General features: G+C 42.5%; 1 protein-coding gene across 6 annotated transcripts in view; it reads left to right on the top strand.

Annotated features, from left to right (window-relative positions):
• TOM1 (target of myb1 membrane trafficking protein) overlaps nucleotides 1–17,397 on the top strand; it is a 53,335-nt gene that overhangs the window by 18,948 nt on the left and 16,990 nt on the right. For 5 of the 6 annotated variants that reach the window (XM_077168661.1, XM_077168660.1, XM_077168662.1 and 2 more), the window contains exons 2-6: nucleotides 10,281–10,365; nucleotides 14,071–14,149; nucleotides 15,094–15,243; nucleotides 15,538–15,672; nucleotides 15,822–15,968. In XM_077168661.1, coding sequence (XP_077024776.1) covers nucleotides 10,281–10,365; nucleotides 14,071–14,149; nucleotides 15,094–15,243; nucleotides 15,538–15,672; nucleotides 15,822–15,968 — 596 coding nt within the window. Of the gene's footprint in view, nucleotides 1–10,280; nucleotides 10,366–11,975; nucleotides 12,087–14,070; nucleotides 14,150–15,093; nucleotides 15,244–15,537; nucleotides 15,673–15,821; nucleotides 15,969–17,397 lie in introns of those variants that run through there. The other variant, XM_077168664.1, reaches the window with a different exon arrangement.

Raw genomic sequence — 17,397 nt, forward strand, 5'->3', positions numbered from 1 at the left:
AGTCCTGAAACCTAGAGGGGTCAGCCTCTCCAGAATATCAGCTAGATCCATCTCCCTACCCCAAATTATTGACAGCCCCTTCCAACATGAAAAAGTTAGAATGGGCATAGCCCAACTACCCCTAAAGAGTGGGACAGAAAGATCAAAAGTGATGATGGAGTTATACAGAGAAAGTAGGGTTTAGCAAACAAATGTGACTGCTGAGTCATTATATGGATATTTCTTTTAGTCTCCAGTAGAGTAGCTAGAAGTAAAAACCTAAAATTGTGGACTTGTAACCCATACCAAACTCTGAAATCTATTCTACAATTAATTGTTGTGCTGTGCTTTGAAATTTATTGCTTTGTTGTATATATGGGGGTTTTTTTCATGCAAGAAAAGGTTGATTGTGATGATAAAAAAATATTTATTCCTTATAGCCTCCAGTTTTCTGGAGCAGCTAGAAGGAAAAATCTGAGATGATGGTATGGTAGCCCATGACAGACTTTGGGATCTGTTCTGTAACTGCTTGTTGAAGAGCACTTTGAAAACTACTGCTTTTTTCTTTCTTAGCTTTGTATATATGTTATATTATACAATAAAAAAAATTTTTATGCCCTCTAGACTGCCAGGAAGATGGCAGATTAGGGTAGGCTGAGTTCACCCCTCCTTCATGGAACAATTGGAGAAGTGATGGAGAGACAACTGGAACAGCAGTTCCAGGGTATGAATCACTAGAGAGGGCCGTCTGCACTATATAGGGAGGTCCTGGATGAAAAAGCAGAGGAATTGAGATGGAGAGAATGGGATGAGTGTGCTCAGTCTTGACTCCATCACGGACAAGAGGTGGTGCACAGGAAAGTGCCTGTCCCTAAATAGCTTGGGAGATCAGCCCGTCACTCTGCAATCAGGAGTTCCCATGAGGAACACAGAAACCAGCAGAATTGCTTTCCCTGATCACAGAGACCATCCAGCTAGTACACAGTGCATACTACTTCCCTTTCCATACAAAGGCCTGGAGCCCTCAGGAATGCCGCATACCACTCTGCGCCCTGCCTAACCCCATGCCCCATCCAAAGCAAGCCAGCAGGCATCTCTAGGTTGGCTGTGGGCATTGGCAGTTGAAATACCAGTCCCACAACCCAAGGTCATTCAAAGCAGAAGCCTGAGGACCACCAGACCCATTGGGCACACAAGCAGAATCTCCAATGAGGTGCACACAGCCCACCCCCCGAGCCCCCGCGGTTGGTGGCTTTTGGCATGCACCAGAATCACCGAACTTTGCTGGAAATGCACCAGGTCTCCAGCCAGCTCAGGAAGCTGCTGCAGTTGGGGAGAGGGTAGCCTGAGGGTAAGAGGAGCTCCAAGAGCACCATCTTGTGGGAAGAAGCAGAAATTGCAGTTTGACAAATTGCCTGACTAGCTTTAAATAGCTCCTCAAGTAGAGCTGCATCACTCTTATGAGGTCCAGGTCTTGGTTCAGCCAGGAACTGCTGACAAACCAAGTCAAAAGGAGGCCTTCAATGAAAACCCAAACAAATACAAAACTTTAGATAACTAAGGGAAATCATTTTCAAAATAACCCGATCAAGATAATCAAATGCCTCAAAGCCAACAGAAAATCATAAAGCAAATGAAGATGCAGGCAGATATGGCTGCATATGACCATGCCAAATGACCAACTTAAAACACTGAAGGAGAGACAGAATTTGGAACAAGTAATCAAAGAGGTTCTTGAAAATCTCCTAAATAAACCAGTGGGTTGGCTAATGAAATAAAGGATATCAAGAAGACACTAGAAAAGCATAAAGAAGAATTTGAAAGACTAAATAGAAAATAGCAGATATCACAGAGATTAAAGATACTGTAGATCAAATCAAAAATATACTAGAAACACACAACAGATTTGAAGAGGCGGAAGAAAGAATAAGCAAGCTACAAGACAGGGCAATTGAATTTGAACACATGGAAGAACAAATGGCAAAAAAAGTTGGAAAAATTGAATTGAATCTCAGGGAAATATTGGATAACATGAAGCACACAAATATAAGAATCATCAGTATCCTAAAAGAAGAGAAGAGTAAAGGGCTACAAAGATTGGTTGAGAAGACAATGGGGGAAATCTTCCAAACCCTTACAAAAAACATAAATATGCAAATTAAAGAATTGTAATAAACCGCAAATAGAATAAATCCAAATAGACCTATTCCAAGACATATACTAATAATCAGTCTGTCAAATGTTGAAAAGAAGCAGAGAATCCTGAAAGCAGCAAGAGAAAAGCGAGTCACAACATACAAGAGAAACCATGTAAGATTCAGTTTGAACTTTTCATCAGGCACTATGGAGGCAAGAAGGTATGGTATGATATATTTAAGATTCTGAAAGAAAAAGACTTCCAGCCAAGAATTCTCTATCCAGCTAGGTTGTCCTTTTAAAGTGAGGGAGAGATTAAAGTTTTCAGACAGATAAAGACTGAGAGAATTTGTCAACAAGTGATCTGCTGTACAAGAAATACTGAAGGGAGTTCTGCCATCTGAAAATAAAAAGACTGGAGAGGGAAGTCTAGAGGAGGGCACAGAATTGAAGAGTTCCAGGAAGAGTAACTAAAGGTAAAAAAAAAAAAAAGAGAGAGAGAGAGAGGATAAAGAATATATAGATCTGACAAATAAAAACCAAAGAATAAGATGGTAGATTCAAGAAATGCTTTTACAGTAATAACTTTGAATGTTAATGGATTAACTTTGCCAGTTAAAAGATACAGATTGGCAGAATGGATTAAGAAATATGTTCCATCTATATGCTGCTTACAAGATACAAATAGACTGAAAGTGAAAGGATGGGAAAAGATGTTCCATGCAAGTTGTAACTAAAGAAAAGCAGGAGTAGCTATACTAATATCAGACAAAATAGACTTTAAATGTAAAGATTTCATAAGATACAAGGAAGGACAGTATATGTTAATAAAAGACACACTTCAAGAAGAAATAACAATCATAAATGTTTATACTCCTATTCAAGGAGCTCCAAAGTTCGTGAGGCAAACATGGCAAAATATGAAAGGAGCAATAGACGTTTTGATGATAAAAGTGGGAGACTTCAGTACACCACTCTTCTCTATAGGTAGAACAACCAGATAGAGGGGCAACAAGGAAATAGAGAACTTAGACAATTTGATAAATGAATTAGACCTAACCAGACATATATAGATCATTACACCCCAGAACACCAGAATATACATTATTTTCTAGTGCTCATGGAATGTTCTCCAGGATAGAGCATATGCTGGGGCGCAAAACAGGTCTTTGTAAATTTTAAAAGATTGAAATTATTCAAAGCACGTTCTCAGATCACAATGGAATAAAGCTGGAAACCAAATAACCAGAAGTTTCACAAATACATAGAGATTAAAGAGCAAACTGTTAAAAAAAAAAATCAGTGAGTCAAAGAAGAAATTGCTAGAGAAATGGGTAAATATCTGTAGATGTATGTGAAATGAGAACACAATGTATCAGAACTTATGGGATGCAGCAAAGGCAGAACGGAGAGGAAAATTAATTACCCTAAATGTCTGTATTAAAAAAGAAGAAAGAAAAATCTTGGATTTTTAAAAATCATGGATTTAACTGCTTACCTAGAGGAACTAGAGAAAAAACAGCAAACTAACCCCAAACCAAATAGAAGAAGAGAAATAACAGAGATTAAAGCAAAAATAAATGCATTGAAGAGCCAAAAAACAATAGAAAGAATCAGTAAAATCAAAAGTTAGTTATTTGAGAAAATCAGTAAAATCAAAGACTTCTATCTAGGCTGACAAAAAAGAGAGAAGCTACAGATAAAATCAGAAATGATAAGTGGGTCATTACCACAGACTTTGAAGAAATTTAAAAAAACAATAATAACAGGGTACTATGAACACCTATATGCCAATAAAGAGGAAATGGACAACTTAGAGGAAAGGGACAAATTGCTACAAACATGTGAACATCATACACTGGCTCACAATGAAATAGAAGGACTCAAAAAGCCAATTACAAGTAAAGACATTGAGTCAATCATTAAAAATCTTCCTACAAAGAAAACATAGGGTCAGGTGGCTTCACAGGGGAATTTTATCAAGCATTCCAAAAAGAGCTAACACAAATCCTACTCAAACACTTCCCAGAAGTTGAGAAATAAGGAACACTGCCAAACTCAATTTATGAAGCTAACATCACTCTAATACCAAAACCAGATAAAGATGTTACAAGAAAGGAAAACAACAGGCAGTCTCCCTAATGAACATAGATGCAAAAATTCTCAACAAAATACTAGTGTGCTGGTTTGAAAGGATTTATGTACCCTTAAAAAAGCCATGTTTTAATCCTAATCAGTCTTCTGGGAGGACTGGTCTTTTTTTTTAATCCCTGTTCAGTACTGTATGTTAGAAATTTGATTAGGTTATCTCCATAGGAATGTGACTCGCCCAATTGTGGGTATTAACTTTTGAATAGAAGGAGATGCGACTTCACCCATTCCACATGGGTCTTGATTACTTTACTGGAATCCTTTAAAAGAGGAAGCATTTTGGAGAAAGCTTGAGAATGACAAGAGCAGCAGAGACACCAGAACTACGGAGTCCATTAGCCCACAGTCCACCAGCTAGTGAATTTTGGAGATGAAGGAGAATGCCCCTGGGGGAGTTTCATGAAGCAAGAGGCCTGGAGAAGAAGCTAGAAGACCTTGCCATGTTCACCATGTGCCTTTCCAGTTGAGAGAGAAACCCTGAACTTCATCAGCCTTTCTTCAATGAAGGTACCCTCTTGTTGGTACCTTAATTTGGACATTTTTATAGACTTGCTTTATCTGGGACTTTTTCTTGGCCTTAGAACTGTAAACTAGCAACATATTAAATTCTCATTTTTAAAAGCCATTCCATTTCTGGTATATTGCATTCCGGCAGCTAGCAAACTAGAACAACTAGCAAATCAAATCCAATGACAAATTAAAACAGCCAAGTAGGGTTTACACCAGGAATGCAAGGGTGGTTCAAAACAAGGAAATCAGTCAATATAATACTGCACATGAACAAATTGAAAGGAAAAAATCACATGATCATCTCAATCGATGCTGAAAAAACATTTAACAAAATTCAGCATCCTTTCCTTCAAAACATAGGAATCAATGGCAATGATTTATCATTTAACAAAATTCAGCATCCTTTCCTTCAAAACATAGGAATCAATGCCAATGATTTATCTTCAATAAATCAATAGCATATGTGAAAAAACCATAGCCAGCATTGTACTGAATGGTGAGAGACTGAAAGCCTAAGATCAGGAATGAGACAAGGATGCCCTCTGTCACCAGTATTATTCAACATTGTACTGAAAGTTCAAGCTAGAGCAGTCAGGCAGAAAAAAGAAACAAAAGGCATCCAGATCTAAAAGAAAGAAGTAAAACTTTATTTGCAGATGACGTGATGCTGTAATTGGAAAACCCTGAGAATTCTACCACAGCACTTCTTGAGCTAATTAACAGTTTCAGCAAAGTAGCAGGAGACAAGACTAATGTGCAGAAATCAGTAATGTTTCTATACACAAGCAATGACCTAACTGAGGAGATAACCAAGGGAAAAAATCCATTCAGAATAGCAACTAAAAGAATCAAATATCTAGGAATAAACTAAAGCAGGGGTGTAAAGGACCTGTACACAGAAAACTACAAAACATTGCTAAAAGAAATCAGAGAAGATCTAAATAGGAAGAAAGACATTCCCTGCTCATGGATAGGAAGGTTAAATGTAGTTAAGATGCCAGTTCTACCCAGAATGATCTGCATATTCCACTCAATACTAATCAAGATTCCAACAACCTACTTTAAACACATGGAAAAGCTAGTTATCAAATTCATTTGGAAGGGAAAGAGACCTCAAATAGCTAAAAATATCCTTAAAAAGAAGAACAACAAGGGAGGACTTGACTTTTAAAGCTTATTATGAAGTCACAGTGGTAAAAACAGCATGGTACTGGCACAAAGACAGAAGTATTGACCAATGGAATCAAATTGAGAGGCAGAGATAGACCACTAAATCTATGATCAATTGCTCTTCAGCAAGACCCCCAAATCCACTGAAGTGGGACAGAATAGTCTTTTCAATAAATGGGCATGGGAGAACTCTGAATATAAATAGCCAAAACAATGAAAGAGGGTCCTTGCTTTATACCCTACACAAAAATTAACTCAAAGTGGATCAAAGACCTAAATATAAGAGCTGGTATCATAAAACTCCTAGAAGAAAATGTAGGGAAACATCAAGACCTAGTAATAGGAGGTAGCTGCTTAAACTTTACACCCAAAGCACAAGCAACGAAATAAAAAATAGATAAATGAGAACTCAAAACTAAATGCTTCTGTGCCTCAATAGGCTTTGTCAAAATGGTGAAGAGATAGCCAACTCAATGGAAGAAAATATTTGGAAACCATGTATCGGATAAAGGTTTGATGTCCTGTATACAAAAAGAAATCATAAAACTCAACAACAAAAGAACACATAAGCCACTTGTAAAATGAGCTAAAGATATGAACAGACATTTTTCTAAAGAGCAAATACAGGTGGCTAAAATACATGAAGAGATGCTTATCTTCATTAGCGGTAGGGGAAATGCAAATTAAGACTACAATGAGATATTACTTCACAGCTGTAAGAATGGCTGCTATTATACTAACAGAAAACTACAAATGTTCAAGAGGATGTGGAGAAATTGGAATACATTCATTGCTGGTGAGAATGTATAATGGTACAGCCACTGTGGAAGACAGTTTGCCAGTTCCATAGAAAATTAAATATCAAATTGCACTGTGACTCAGTAAATACCCAGAAGAACTGAAAGCAATGACACAAACGGACCTTTTCACACCAATGTTCATAGCAATATTATTCACGATTGCCAAAAGATGGAAACAATCCAAGTGCCCATCAACAGACAAGTGGATAAGCAAAATGTGATATATGCACATACAATAGAATATGCAGCAGTAAGACAAAATGAGGTCCCAAAGCCTATGACAACATGGATGAACCTTGAGGACATAATGCTGAGTGAAATAAGCCAGACATAAAAGGATAGGTATTGCGTGATTTAACTATTATGACTTTGATAAAGGTAAACTCCGAGACCTATAAGGTAGAATGTAGGGGACCTAGTGATACATAGAAACTAGAGATAGGTAAATGGTTAGCTAATGAGGTTGAACTTAAATGTAAGGGAATGGATGGAAATGAAAGCAGTTCATTAGTGGGTGTAAGTAATAGTGCCATATTGAAGGTGAACATGATTGAAAGGGGTTCTGTAGAGCCATGTATTCCACTGATTAACACTGCAAATATAAATAAGTTCTTGCATGACTGCTTCAAAGGTGTGAATCTTGTACAAAGAGTCAATAATAGAGGTGATAGGGGCAAAACTACTGTTGCATGCTGTGGCGTATATTTAAAAGGAAGACTCAACAGTACCACAGCAATACCAGAGGGATGCAATTAGTGGGGAGGAGAGACAAGAGTTAAGGGGAGGTTTGGATTTTCTATTTGGTGAGGGTGTGTTTATCTGTTATTTTTTTTTTCTTTTGGAGTAATGAAAATTGTCTAAAATTGAGAGTGCAGATTATTATACAACTGAGTGAGGATAATGTGAGACATGGATTGTTTACCTTAGACATTATCCATGATGCCTAATGGATAAGGTGGCTGAAAAGTGGAATGGCTTACTGTGATATATACATACGAAGAATATTGTGCAGCTGCAAAAGGGAATGAAGTCATGAGATATGCAATAAGGTGAATGGACTTGGAGACATTATGTGGTGCAAAATAAGCCAGAAACAAAAAAACAAATATTGTATGGTATCTTTTAGAAAATACTTATAAGAAGTTTGGGCCCTGAATTATACGCTCTTATAGCAGTCACATTTAGTCTGGAGCTGTAAATGTTATTTCTATGTTTTGAGATGCTGTTCTATATATGTATTACCTGATATTTCCCTGGAACTTTGGGTAACTATGTGACACCTAAGACTCAGAGTTGGAGTTCTGCAACTCTGAAAGTCAGCATTGCTACATACAACAACTGTTAAAGAAACTGGAAAAAGAGATAAGGCTTCAATTAGAGATAAGAATGAAGCCAATCTGGTCAGGACTAACATAAATCAGAATACAGGGTAAAGGATGATATTTTCTGTATTTTAGAACTTCACCTACTGTATAAGACCAATAGTAGGAAGAGAGGTTTATTTTGTCCAAAGTTATATTTTCTGTAGCATATAATCTAGCTCAACCTGTCTGGATAGCTAATTCAAACAACCCAAACACATAGAGCCCAGAATGGGAATGAGGGCTTATAATTCTGTATAGCTTACTGTAATACCTGGATAATCCCATAGTATGTTGGGCAGATAATTAAAAAGTATTGGAAAATAACCCCATGAAAAAAAAATGAGACAAAGTATTAGAAAAGTCCATTGAGGGACTGGAGAAAAAATATGGAACTATTAAACTTTCCCACTGGGGAAATCCCTGACACCATCTCAAACACTGGGGACATGCAAGTCAATAGGCCAAACCCTGATTATCTCAAGGCTTGCTCTTATAAAACTTATTTCTGTAGCGGAGAAGCTAGGTCTACCTATAGTTATGCCTAAGAAACTTCTCCAGAAAACTTCTTTTGTTGCTCATATATGTTCTGTCTCTCTGTCTCTCTGTCTCTCTGTCTCTCTGTCTCTCCCTCTCCCTCTCCCTCTCCCTCTCCCTCTCTCTCCCTCCCTCTCTCCCTCTCCCTCTCCCTCTCCCTCTCCCTCTCCCTCTCCCTCTCCCTCTCCCTCTCCCTCTCCCTCTCCCTCTCCCTCTCTCTCTCCCCCCCCCAACTCTGCAAGAAAAATCATTACCCTCCCCCATATGTGGGACATGACATTCAGGGGACAAGGTCTCCTTGGTAGCGTAGGATATCAATCCCATGGATGAGTCTGGCCCTAGCACTGTGGGATTGACAGTACCTGCCTGACCAAAAGAGGGGAAAGAAAGGTAACAAAATAAGGTATCAGTGGCTAAGAGAGTTCAAACAAAGTCGAGAGGCTATTTTGGAGGCTACTCTTAGGCAAGATTCAGCTAAATATTGGTATTTGCCACGGGTTGCCAAACGCCAAAACCATTCCTGCCAACTAGGGCTCTGTCAGAGATTCTACAAAGGTTCCATGCACTATGATTACTTTCCAGAAACCTACAACCTCCAAATGGGTTCCTAGGCCAGATAAGTCCTGAAATCCAGAGGGGTCAGCCTCTCCAGAACATCAACTAGTTCTATCCCTCTACCCCATTTTGTAGACACCAACATGAAGAAGTTAGAATGGGCATAGCCCAAATACCCCTAAAGATTGGGAGAAGGATCAAAGGAAAAAGAGGAATTACTGAAAACAGGATTTAATAACTGAGTATGACTACTGAATCATTATATTGATATTTCTTTTAGTCTCCAGTGTCTTGGAACAGCTAGAAGGAAGAACCTGAAATTATGGAACTGTAACCCATACCAAACTTTGAAATTGTTCTATAACTACATGTTACAATGTACTTTAAAATGTATTGCTTTTTGTATTTATGTTATAATTCACAATAAATAATGTTTAAAAATAAATACATTAGGACAGACTGAGCTAATCCATGAGGTTTCTGGTAAGATTAAAAGTATGTATCATGGTGCTTGGTACATAGTAAATACTCAGTAAATGTGCGTTGCCAGTGTTGATATAGTTACTATTAATATTATTATTGAGTTACTGATTATATATGTAGAATGGAATGATCACATATTGGGAATGTTTGTGTTTCTTTCCTGTAATTTTTTTTTTGTTTTTTTAATTAATTAAAAAAATTTTTTTTAATTATTATTGAATACATTTTAAAGTGTCAAGGACTACGAGTATGTCATAGTAGTACTAGAAATCATTGTACTTGATTTCAAATAAAAAATAATTTTTATTAAAAAAAAAAAGCCCTCTGAAGCCAAGCCCACCTGGAATCCTGTCCCCTCTCATCCTTGTCATAGGCTCGGGTCCCAGTTCTTTCATCTGTCTAAAACAGTACTCCCTGCATCCTGAAGCTACTCTAAGAATTAAATGACCAAATGGGATGCCGTACACAAAAGAGCATCCATTGTCTTCCTATCGCCACTCCTCTCTGTCCTGCACCCCCTCACCCCCTACCCCACCATTTGAGTTTGTCCATGTGATATCTTCAGGCACCTTTGTGACTCAGGGTTTCTTTTCCTCAGAGAAAGCTACAGATGGCTCCCTGCAGAGTGAGGACTGGGCCCTCAACATGGAGATCTGTGACATCATCAATGAGACGGAAGAAGGGTAAGGGCTGCTTGCCGGAGAAGGGAGGGTGCAGCAGGGATGACTAATAGCACGTGCCAGCATTGCCTCCACACCCTACTTCCTGCAGAGATTCCCCGCCCAGCTTACCGCCCAGGTCAGACCTCTCAGACCCTTCCTCAGTGGTTATGCAGGGAGGGGCCACAGAGATGGTCTGAGCCATGTGTCCTGAGCCTGACTGAGCAGCTTTGTAAATACAGTTCCCCAGGTCTACTCCAGACTACCAAATCTGAATCTCTCCAGACAGAGCTAGGAGTGCAGCATTTAAAAAGATATTGAAGCCGTGATATAGTCCAGCAGTCTCATAAGATGGACGAGAGGTCCAAAGAGGTAAAGTTCAAAGTCACCCAGGTGTGCAGCTTGCCAGCTGGTCTCTAAGAGCTACCACACCCCTCACCAACTGGATCTGAAAACCCAACCTTTGTGCAGCGTCTTCTTAGGACAAGGCAAACTAGTGACTCTTGCAATTAGGTGTGGGCCCCAAGTGCCATTGTGCACTGACAGTGGCCTAGAATATGCAGGAGGACTCCCAGCCCACCTCGGAAAGCAAGAACAGACTTTCATTTCCTTAAGATTTGAAACCATCAGGGAGGGTAGAGGGCCACTGGGAGAGCAGTGAAAGTGCTATACAACTGAGAGGCTAGGAGGAGTTAGCATTGGCTGACATTTCCCATTTGCAGGGAACCATGTTCTCCTGCCAGGGCATGGGATGTGGGGCAGTGGGATCCTAGCTCCTGATCCCCAACTAGCCACCGCTGCTGAGCTGTGTAATGTTGGGTAAGTCACTTTACCTCTGTCGGTCTTTGTCCTCAAAGACAAAGCCCTTTCAGGTCCTTGTGACAAAAAGCCCAAGTCCCTGGAGGGGAGCAAAAAAGGAGGTGAAGTTCACTGTCCCTAGCAGTAAGACCAGGCTAGGAGGGGACTGTGGTGAGCATGGCCAGTGAGGCCTCTATTCTGGTAAAATCGGGATCACTTGTTGGAAAGGATCTCATTCCCCTCGCCATGTTTCACTGGCTTGAAAAATGTTTCTCTTGGCCAGATGGTGCTATGTGTGTTGAGAGGGGGAGGCTGGAAGCAGGCAGGAGGCAGGAACACCCAGATTAACGTGGAGGGAGATACAGTCAGGACAGAGCAGTGGCTGTCAGGCACCTTCCAGTCTCTTCCTCAGCACTGCCCCATGAGCTTGCCGAGAAGCTTGGTAGGGGACATTCACACCTGTGTCTGGAGTTGTAAGGGTGAGGGAGGGGGAAAGGCAGGAGTGGTGAATAAATGGTAGAGCCACCAAGAGAGAAGACAGGGAGCAGAAAACCTCATCAGAACTTCCAGAAAGGCTTGGGGCTTCATGAACATCAGCACTTTCAATCACTGTACACGTGGAAAGATCTGAGGCTGAATCGTTCAGATAGTTACTGTTTATTTGAGCATGTACTCTGTTCCAGACATTGTATAAGGTGCAGAGGACCCAGAAGTGAGTGAAAGCAAACATGGCTTTTGATTTGACTAAGCTTACAATCAAAACTTTAAAGTCACTTTACACTTTACTTATACTTCTTCCCATTGGGTCATGGCCTCTTTGTCTTATAGTAGGACCACAGAAGTGGCACACAGAGTAGAAGTTCTGATTCCTAGTGTGGTGCCCCTTTCTCTAGACCACCATAGAAGAAGTGGAAACAAAGTCTCTTGAGAGCTGAAGAGGCCCACAGGTTAGTGGCCAAGCCTGGAGCAGAAACCATCTTGCTACAGTAGGAGCCAGGGAAGGGCGTGTTGCTGTGTGGGCATTTGCTTGAGTTGTCCTCACCTTTCTAGGATGCAGTTCCAGATCTAGGAGTCTGTAACCCCTTGCCCTGCCCTAACCTCTCCATCACAGCCCAGATAGGCCTCCACTCCCCTGCCCTGACTTAGCTCTTGATGGGGATCAGAACTTATAGGCAGCAGATGTCCAGTCAGATAGCTGGACAGGCTCACTGCTTGCTTAGGAAATGTTTCTTGTGCCCCTCCAGGACCCTGGGCTCTGAGAAGGGTACAGGGTCAAAGAGGATACCATCCCTGCCCTCTAGAGACTTCTTTACCCGAGACAGGTTACTGGGTCAGTGTCACATGGCAGGCATGCTGGGAAAGTGTCTCAGAGGAGGTGAATTTTAGCTGGGCCTGCATCAGAGATGTGAGGAAGTTGGGGAGCACAGGGTATGAGGCAGGCCACCTGAGCAAAGGCTTTCAGGCAGGGCATCCAGGACCACCTTGACTGCACATTTACAGGGCTGCAGGGTGGGGAGCAAGGATGAGGACTGAGGGTGGCAGTGGCATTACAGGGAGGGCAGATTGCCACCCAGGCCTTAGTGGTTCCCTGCAGCTCTTAGGGGCATCCACCCTCCCTGGTATGACTGCTAGGCCTCTTCAGCACCCCTCTTTTCCTCCCACACTCATGGCAGCCTCCCCACGGTTCCTCCAAGCTCCCCAGCACCTCCCCAGTCCTTTGCCCAGGCTGTCGCCTCTACTTGAGCCACTCTGTTCCCTTTATTCCTAGCAGGCCGCTTCTCATCTTGAAATGCCACCTCCTCAGAGCTATTTTCCCTAACAATGTCTCGACTACACCCAGTGTCTCTCACCCCAGATCCTGTTGATATCCTCTGGTCTCCTCTAAGAGTGTGTGATTCTTGAAAGTAGGGGCCATATGGGTCTTGCTCACTGCTGTGTCCCCAGTACCTAGCCTAGGTGGCACACAGAAGGTACTCTGTAAGAGTTAGCCGGAAGGGAGCTTGCCAGGATGAGGCCCTAGAGCTCCTCCTGTAGATTATTGGTTCTCAAGCTTCAGTGTGCATAAGAAGTTCCTGGGGTCATGGCAAGCTTTTACATTCTGGGGTCCATTCCCATAGAGTGGTTCTAGTGATCTAGGTTGGGTCCGAGGGAATCTGCATTTTTTTTTTATAAAATAATATACACACTTTATTGCAAAATTGAATATAGAAAAGAATTTGGAGAAATAGTGACATTGGATTAGACAAAGATATCTTAGATAGGGCACGCCTGAAAAACACTTATAAGAATCAAACTTAGAACTCATCTTCTAGAGTCACCAATATGAGAATGAAAAGGAAAAATACATCAGACAAACTATTATAGAACATGTGTCTGGCAAAGACATGTTCTTTGTGGCCATTGCAGCATTTTTTTCATGTCTGGCAAAGTTTATTATTAACCTGCTGTATTAGTCAGGGTTCTCTAGAGAAACTACCCACATGAGATATCTGTAAATACGAGATTTTATAAAAGTGTTTCATGCAGCTGTGGAGATGCACACATCCAAATTCCATAAGGCAGGCAACTCCAGTGAAGATCGTTGATGAACTCTCCAGGAGAGGCTGGCTGGCTAAAGAAAAAGTGAAAGTTCTCTCTCCTCCTTTAAAAGTCTAGAATTTGCACTTTTAGCATACACATACACATACCCCTCCAGGTCCATTGAGAATCCCTATGAAGCAGTCAAGATCTACCAAAGGGATTTGGGTAGAACCTGAAGATTCTGATGTGATTAGAACCCAGATACACAAAACAGAAATGGGGTACAGGGAGGATGGGTAAATTGAAGCCATTCCAATATTAAGTGGCTCCTGATTTTGCACAAGCATCCTCCAGTATCGGATAAGGAGATCCCGTTCCTAAGCCCATCCTTCCCTTTGTCCTTCTTCCCAGTCCCAAAGATGCCCTCCGAGCAGTGAGGAAGAGGATTGTGGGGAATAAGAACTTCCACGAGGTGATGCTGGCTCTCACGGTGAGTGCTCTATCTGTCCATCCCATGGCAGGCCCATAGTCCACAGAGTGCAGCCTCCCTGGGGTCCAGGACACCCTTGGGCTCCTCGTTCATAGGCTGGGAAGGAAAGGGCCCTGGGCAAAACACTGTCCTGTTCCCGCTGCTAGTGGACCTGGAATGGCCATTCGGAAAGGTTTTCCGTGGCCCACGGGCCTGGGGAACAGACACATTGAGGTCCACATCTCTCAGAAACAAGTGGTACAAGAGTCTGCATCAAAAAACCTGCTGGGTGACATAGAGGCTGGGTGAACCCAGGCCTATGAGGGTACAGAAAGCCCTGTGGGCTGTGTTGGGTGTGGCTGGGCACTCTGATGCCCAGAAAAATGCACATAAAACAAAGGCCAGTGGCTGAGATGAGGACAGGCCTTGCCCTAACACTGGACCAATCCAGATCAGGCTGAGCCTGAGAGGCCTCCTGGTAGACTGGGATGGGCTTGGCCACAGAGGGGGGAGGAGAACGTTCTGTCCCAGCCTCACCCAAAAGCCGTATTTGTATCCAGGTAAATCAGGTTAAGCTGAAAAGCAAAGGCAGGTCCTTCAGGGAAGTGAGAAGCTAGGGAGTCTGGACCTTCCCCTCAGTCTGCGGGGTCACCAGCTCATTGAAAGCTCAGGTTCTTTTTGATCTCCTCTTGAAGAGCTACCACCCTCCTAGAATGCGTTCAGCTTGAAGACACAAAATTCTCTGGGCACCGATGCTGGTCAGCAAATGAACTCAAGCCAGCATGCTGCATTGCTGACCACCCCTGCCATCTATCAGCAAACTGTTCCCAAATCCAGGAATAGTCCCCAGCTCTCCATGTTCTTGGGCTCCCTTCAAGAAGGCCTCTTCTCTGCTTGGCCTCCCCTCTGGGACATGGGGGGGACTGGAGGGGGAGGTCCTGAAATGGCACCTTGTGGTGCTCCAGGTCCTAGAAACCTGTGTCAAGAACTGTGGGCACCGCTTCCACGTGCTGGTGGCCAGCCAGGACTTCGTGGACGGGGTGCTGGTGAGGACCATCCTGCCCAAGAACAACCCCCCCACCATCGTGCATGACAAGGTGCTCAACCTCATCCAGGTAAGTGCAGTGGCAGGCCAGGGAGTGGGGCCAGAGCAGAAAGGTGGCCCAACACCAACAGGTGTTTTTCTGTTTGAGTAAGTCTCTATTTCTCGATTTTGAGATCTTGGTTATCTGCTGATTGGATGTTCTGCGCATGTGAAGAGGCTTTGGAATGGGCTGTCTAGGTGAATGTTGAAAAGGAGTGGCCATTAAGGGAAAGGCTTTCTGTTGTCTGTTGAGGTGATGAGCAGGTGGGCTCGTGGGGAGGAAATGAGCAGTGGTTACTGCCATGTCCCCTTGTCCTCCTCTCAGTCCTGGGCTGACGCGTTCCGCAGCTCGCCCGATTTGACAGGTGTCGTCGCTGTCTACGAGGACCTGCGGAGGAAGGGCCTGGAGTTCCCAATGACGGACCTGGACATGCTCTCACCTATCCACACACCCCAGAGGGTGAGGAAATTGTTGCCTCTACACTCTGGGTTCCCCCTCCTCACAATTTGAAGAAACAGTGGGAAAGGAAGACCAGAGTTACCACCTGAACTGGTTTCTGCAGTTGCTTCCTGTGGGCCCCGACTTCCTTCCTGTTTTTCACCCTCTAGAGTGTGTTCAACTCGGAGACACCATCAGGGCAGAATTCTATGGGCACTGACACTAGTCAGCAAGTGGATTCCAGCCAGCACGCTGCCCCTCTGCCAACCCCGACTGCGCCTCCTGGAGACACACCCATAGCTCCAACCCCTGAGCAGGTAAATGACAGGAGAGCCTAGACCCCCTCTCCACACAGTTCAGGGTGGGACCACCTCCCAGTATGGAAATTATTATATGTTAAGTCTCACAACAGCCTCATGGAGTACATGTTATTCTTCCTATATTAGAAATGAGGAAACTGAGGCTCAGAGAGAGAAATTTCCCAGAGGCATGCCTCTTATCAGAGACATGGTGAGAGGATACAAGCTCAAGTCCATCTGACTCCAACCAGCCTCTGTCCTGAACCTGGCAGATTTTATACTGTTCTCCGTGGAGCAGCACCATGGAGACAAAATGCCAGCAGGCACCCCCTCAACCAGAGCATTTCCACTTTGTGTTTGGTTTGCTTACCTGTTCACATAAGATTTCCTCTGAACAGAGGTTCTGGCTGAAAAGAGTTTAAAACATGTTCACAAAAAAAAAACTAAAAGCATTAAAAAAAAAAAAAAAAAGAAGAAGGTTTGAGGCTTAATATAAGATTCTAGAAGGCAGGGCCTAGGGACTGGTTTTTCCAGGGCCCTGTGACTAGCTTTAAAGGATTGCCCCCCTCAGACGAGGCAAGACAATAACTTATTCAGTCTGTTGGTGAATTTCTCCTTCCTGAGGCTGGAGGTGAGGCACCTCACCCTGAACTATTTGTGGAGTGTTGAAGCTCCTCCACCTATTGGGTGCCCCCTTGTTTCCCACTCGACCATTGGAGTGGGTAGAGTGCTGCATGTTGCCACATCTGACAAACCTCAAATCCATAACACCAGCTAAATGTAAAAGCTGAGCTCCTGAAAGTGCTGGTAGAAGAAAGACACAGGTATATAATGGAAATAAAAGTTTACCTTAACTTTCCAAGAGCACTGTAAGCACTGATCACTTGGACAGCATCATTTGTACTTGCAAACAAACTCACGATCTTTGACACCCTAATCTATCTGAAGAGAAACTTCTATACTTTGTCTCAGAGAAAGTTATGAACACCACCCCCCTGCCCCGAATCACAAATATTACTGGGAACGTTTCCTACGTGGACAAAAGAATGGACCATAAAAAATTGTCAAACCACGGTGTGATCCAAAAATTTAACCATCCAAGCTATGAGTTTAACCAATTTGCCTAGCATTTGTATAGATTAAGATTCAGATCTGCTCCTAGTGTAAGAAGATTCTGACTTAACAAAACTGAGTAGTCTTTAATTTCAGTGTCCCCTTTTGTCTCCAGGGATGTGTTAAGACAGTTAGGCATGTATTTGTAATTAAGTCCCATCTGACTTGCATATGTTGGGTTTATGATCAGTAGTTTTTCCACTCGCTCCTACCAAGAGTGTTCATTAAATAGGCCAAATATACCAGACGTTTTGCAGGTTTTATAAATTGTCAGTAAACTGTAGTGGATACACTGCCTTGTCTCTGTGCTCCCATTTCCTCATCTGTAAAAGCT

This window comes from Tamandua tetradactyla, chromosome 7 (genome assembly GCF_023851605.1).
Source record: "Tamandua tetradactyla isolate mTamTet1 chromosome 7, mTamTet1.pri, whole genome shotgun sequence".
In the NCBI taxonomy this organism is placed as follows: Eukaryota; Metazoa; Chordata; class Mammalia; order Pilosa; family Myrmecophagidae; genus Tamandua; species Tamandua tetradactyla.